The 3,298-nt window shown below is 62.9% G+C and overlaps 1 protein-coding gene across 1 annotated transcript; it reads right to left on the minus strand.

Moving 5' to 3' along the window:
- Positions 1 to 1,652: 1,652 nt before the first annotated feature.
- LOC140000779 (uncharacterized) lies at positions 1,653 to 3,281 on the minus strand. The gene is made up of 2 exons (XM_072031539.1): positions 2,920 to 3,281; positions 1,653 to 2,787 (listed from the first exon to the last, which is right to left on the minus strand). Exons 1-2 carry the CDS (start codon positions 3,141 to 3,143, stop codon positions 1,725 to 1,727), a joined length of 1,287 nt encoding a protein of 428 aa, XP_071887640.1. The 5' UTR covers positions 3,144 to 3,281; the 3' UTR covers positions 1,653 to 1,724.
- Between the last annotated feature and the right edge of the window lie 17 nt (positions 3,282 to 3,298).

Consider the following 3,298-nt stretch of genomic DNA (forward strand, 5'->3'; position numbering starts at 1 on the left):
CTGGTGAAAGGCCTGGAGCACAAGTCCTGTGAGGAGCGGCTGAGGGAACTGGGGTTGTTTAGTCTGGAGAAGAGGAGGCTCAGGGGAGACCTCACTGCTCTCTACAGCTACCTGAAAGGAAGGGGTGGCGATCAGGGGGTCAGCCTCTTCTCACCGATAACTAGTGATAGGACTGGAGGGAATGGCTTGGGAGTTTCAGGATGGAAATTAAGAGATATTTCTTCTCCTGTAGAGTAGTTAGGCATTGGAATGGGTTGCTCAGGGAGGTGGTGGAGCCATTGTCTGTGGGCGTGTTGTGACTGCTGTGAGCCTTCCGGTCCCCCATGCTTGGCAGCATGTGCCACACATGCCATCTCAGCCCCGGCATCGCCAGCTCCTGGGGCACTGTTGAAAAAGAGCAGTGAGTGCCCTTCTTTCCTCGGCCTGCCTGCATGCACTGTTGTAGAAGCATATAATCTTCCAGGTTGGAAAAGACCCACAAGATTATCAGGTCCAAACATCAGCCTCACCTGGACAGTACCATGACGAAACCGTGTCCTTTGGGCCACAACCACTTGCCACTTAAATACCTCCAGAGATGGGGATCGCACCTCATTCCTGGGTAGCCCGTCCCGAGGCTGGAGAAGCCTCTCCATGAAGAAACGCTTCCTAACAGGCAAGCCCGCTGCAGCTGGAGCTGCACCCTGCGCATTGCACGCTGGCTCTGCTTTGGCCATCAGCGGGTCGCTTGTGGGGGAGCCAGCTCCATCCCACTTCTGGCAGAAGCCGTCCCTGCAGCTCCCCTTCATGGCCTTGCCACGTCAGCCCAACGCACTTTCCCGCTCAGCATTACAAGGGAAGGTAGTGATAGGAGAAAGGGTGACGCTTCTATACTTCAAGAGGGTAGATGTAGATCAGACTTGAGGCAGACGTTCTTTGCTCAGAGAGTGCTGAAGCACTGCAACGGCTTGCTCGGAGAAGCTGTGGTTTCCCCTTCGCTGGAAGCGGTCAAGACCACAGTGGACGGAGATTTGGGCCTCCTCAATTAACGGCAGGTGTTCGTGGCCATGGCGGGGCATGCTGGGAGGGGTAGTGTGACTGGGTGCTCGTGAGGGACCCTTCCAACCCAACCCATTCTGCGATCCTATGGTTCCAAGGTGGTGTCCAGCAGGACCCCAGATCCTTCCCAGCAAAGCCCTTCTCCCCAGCTGGACAGCTCCCAGCGAGTGCTGCTTCCTGGGGCCGTTCTTGCTCAGCTGCAGGACTTTGCCCTTCACCTCGCTGAGCTTCTTGGGGTTCCTGCCTTGTCTGCACACCGAGCAGCTGCAGACGTGCAGGCCTGCAAATGGGCAGCATGTGTTTTCTGGGGGAGCGGCCCAGTAGTGCCGCTCAGTAGTACGTGGGGAAAAATCACAGCAACACCGACACCCCAGCCGGCCCTGCGAAGGGCTGCATCGACGTATCCTTCGGCCACCTCTCTGAAGCCAATGGCCTTCGGGCCCAGCGGACACACGAGGAAGCGGTGGGAACATCAGGAGGCAAAGGGGGAGAAAGCAGCGAGGGTAGGGACAGAGACACCAGCTGTCTTGTCACAAATACTGAGACGTTTTCTGCAGTTTTCCTGGCTTTATTTGCTTTGTCTAAAAGCCTTAGAGTGCTGTGCGCCTCCCTGTTCCCCCCCGGTTGCCGGCGTGTGCCCCATGTGCTGGCCCAGCCCCAGCTAGGCCAGCTCCTGGGGCACTGTGCTAGTGTCGCCGGCGGGGTGGCCTCTTTGCGGGTGGGGCAGAGTCCTGGGAAGTGGGGGCCCTCCTCTTGGCAGCTCGCCGGGGCCCCCTGCGTCTTTGGTCCCCACCCTGGCCGGCAGTGGAGGGACCAGCCCCGGCCTCCTCCGGCTCCTCTGCTGCCGCTTGTTGGTTTCCAGGCTCAGGAACCGGGCTGGATGGACGGCGGCTGGGTCCCCGGCGGAGGGCAGCGGTTGAGGTCCCAGAGAGCTCCTGTGCGTTGGTTCCCCCGGAGCTCTCTGGGCCGGCTGCTGGTGTCCCCAGCGATGCGGCAGCGTGGCTGGGGACTGCTGCAGGGCTGCCCTCCTGTCCTGCGGCAGCTGGGGAGGCCCCCAGGCCCAGGATGTTTCGGGCCTCCCCGCTGCAGCGCTGCACGGCAGCGGCAAGGAGCCGCTGCACGAAGCCGGCCGTCTGCCTGCCCAGGGAGGTCCTGAGCAGCAGGGCGAGGGCCCCCTCGTCCAGGCCAAAGAAGCGCAGCCCTGAGATGACGTTGCGCTGCGCTTCTGAGGCTGCCCTGCCGTCATCCCCGAGGAGCTGCCCCAGCTCGTGGCGCAGCCAGGGCAGCAGGGGCTGGAGCACTGCAGGGTAGAGGCGGAAGAGGGACGCCCAGGCGAAGGGGTGGAGGCCGCCCACAGAGGCTGAGGGCACTGGTCCTGCAGCCTCTGGTCGGGCAGCTGGCTGGGCAGGAGCTGCGTCTGCCTGCTGGGCGCCGAGCGGTGCCTCCGCAGGTGGTGGGATGACGAGCTCCTTGAAGCTGTTGTCCGCCCGCACCGAGTGCACGATGGAGCTCACCCTGCGCTTGCACAGGGGGCACTCGGGCTTGCTCTCAGCCCACCGCTGGATGCAGGCGAAGCAGAAGCGGTGGAGGCATGGCAGCACGTAGCTGGTGTTCACCCGGCTGTCCAGACAGATGGGACAGCGGGCGTCCAGCTCCGTGGCCATGCTCTCCACCTGCTGAGGTGAGCTGGGGAGAAGTGGCGATGACGAGCCGCTCCCTCTCACCGGCGCTGCAGCAGCAGGAGTCACGCTGCAAAAGGCAGACAAGAGGCCATGGGCATGGGCCGAGCCGGGGCCGGCTGCAAGAGTTGTGCAGCTCCCTCAAGGAGGAAACCCTTCCAGCTGCCCAGGGCCCAGGGCAAGGTGTCCCCACCGCACTCACCTCTGCTGCTCTGAGCGCTCGTCCGGGGTCTCCCGACGGCCCGAACGACGCAGGGCCGCGGAAGAAGCTCCGATGGCTCTGGGAAGGGCACTGAGAGCTACTGCAGCAACTCCCAGGGCACGACACCAGCACCAAGGCCAACCTCGCTCCTCACTCCAGACCTCACGTAACCGCTCAGCCGGAGTGCGGGCACTAGCCGGCGCGGTGGGACTCTGCGCCTGCATATGAGCAGCCAGGGCCACGCAGTCACAATGCGTCGCTCACGGCTCTCACAGTGCATCGCTCGGAGACATCACAATGGGCCGTCCTGCCCCGCAGCGCTTGCTCTGGCAGGGCTCTGGCCCCGGCACCTGCGTCTGTGCCTAGCACAATGCCATTA

The sequence above is a fragment of the Anas platyrhynchos genome, chromosome Z (genome assembly GCF_047663525.1).
Source record: "Anas platyrhynchos isolate ZD024472 breed Pekin duck chromosome Z, IASCAAS_PekinDuck_T2T, whole genome shotgun sequence".
NCBI lineage: Eukaryota > Metazoa > Chordata > Aves > Anseriformes > Anatidae > Anas > Anas platyrhynchos.

Coding starts and splice junctions, on each gene's coding strand:
- LOC140000779 (XM_072031539.1), bottom strand. CDS start 3,143: ATGCAGGCGCAGAGTCCCACCGCGCCGGCTAGTGCCCGCACTCCGGCT. Junction 2,788..2,919: donor GAGCGCTCAGAGCAGCAGAG/GTGAGTGCGGTG, acceptor TGCCTTTTGCAG/CGTGACTCCTGCTGCTGCAG.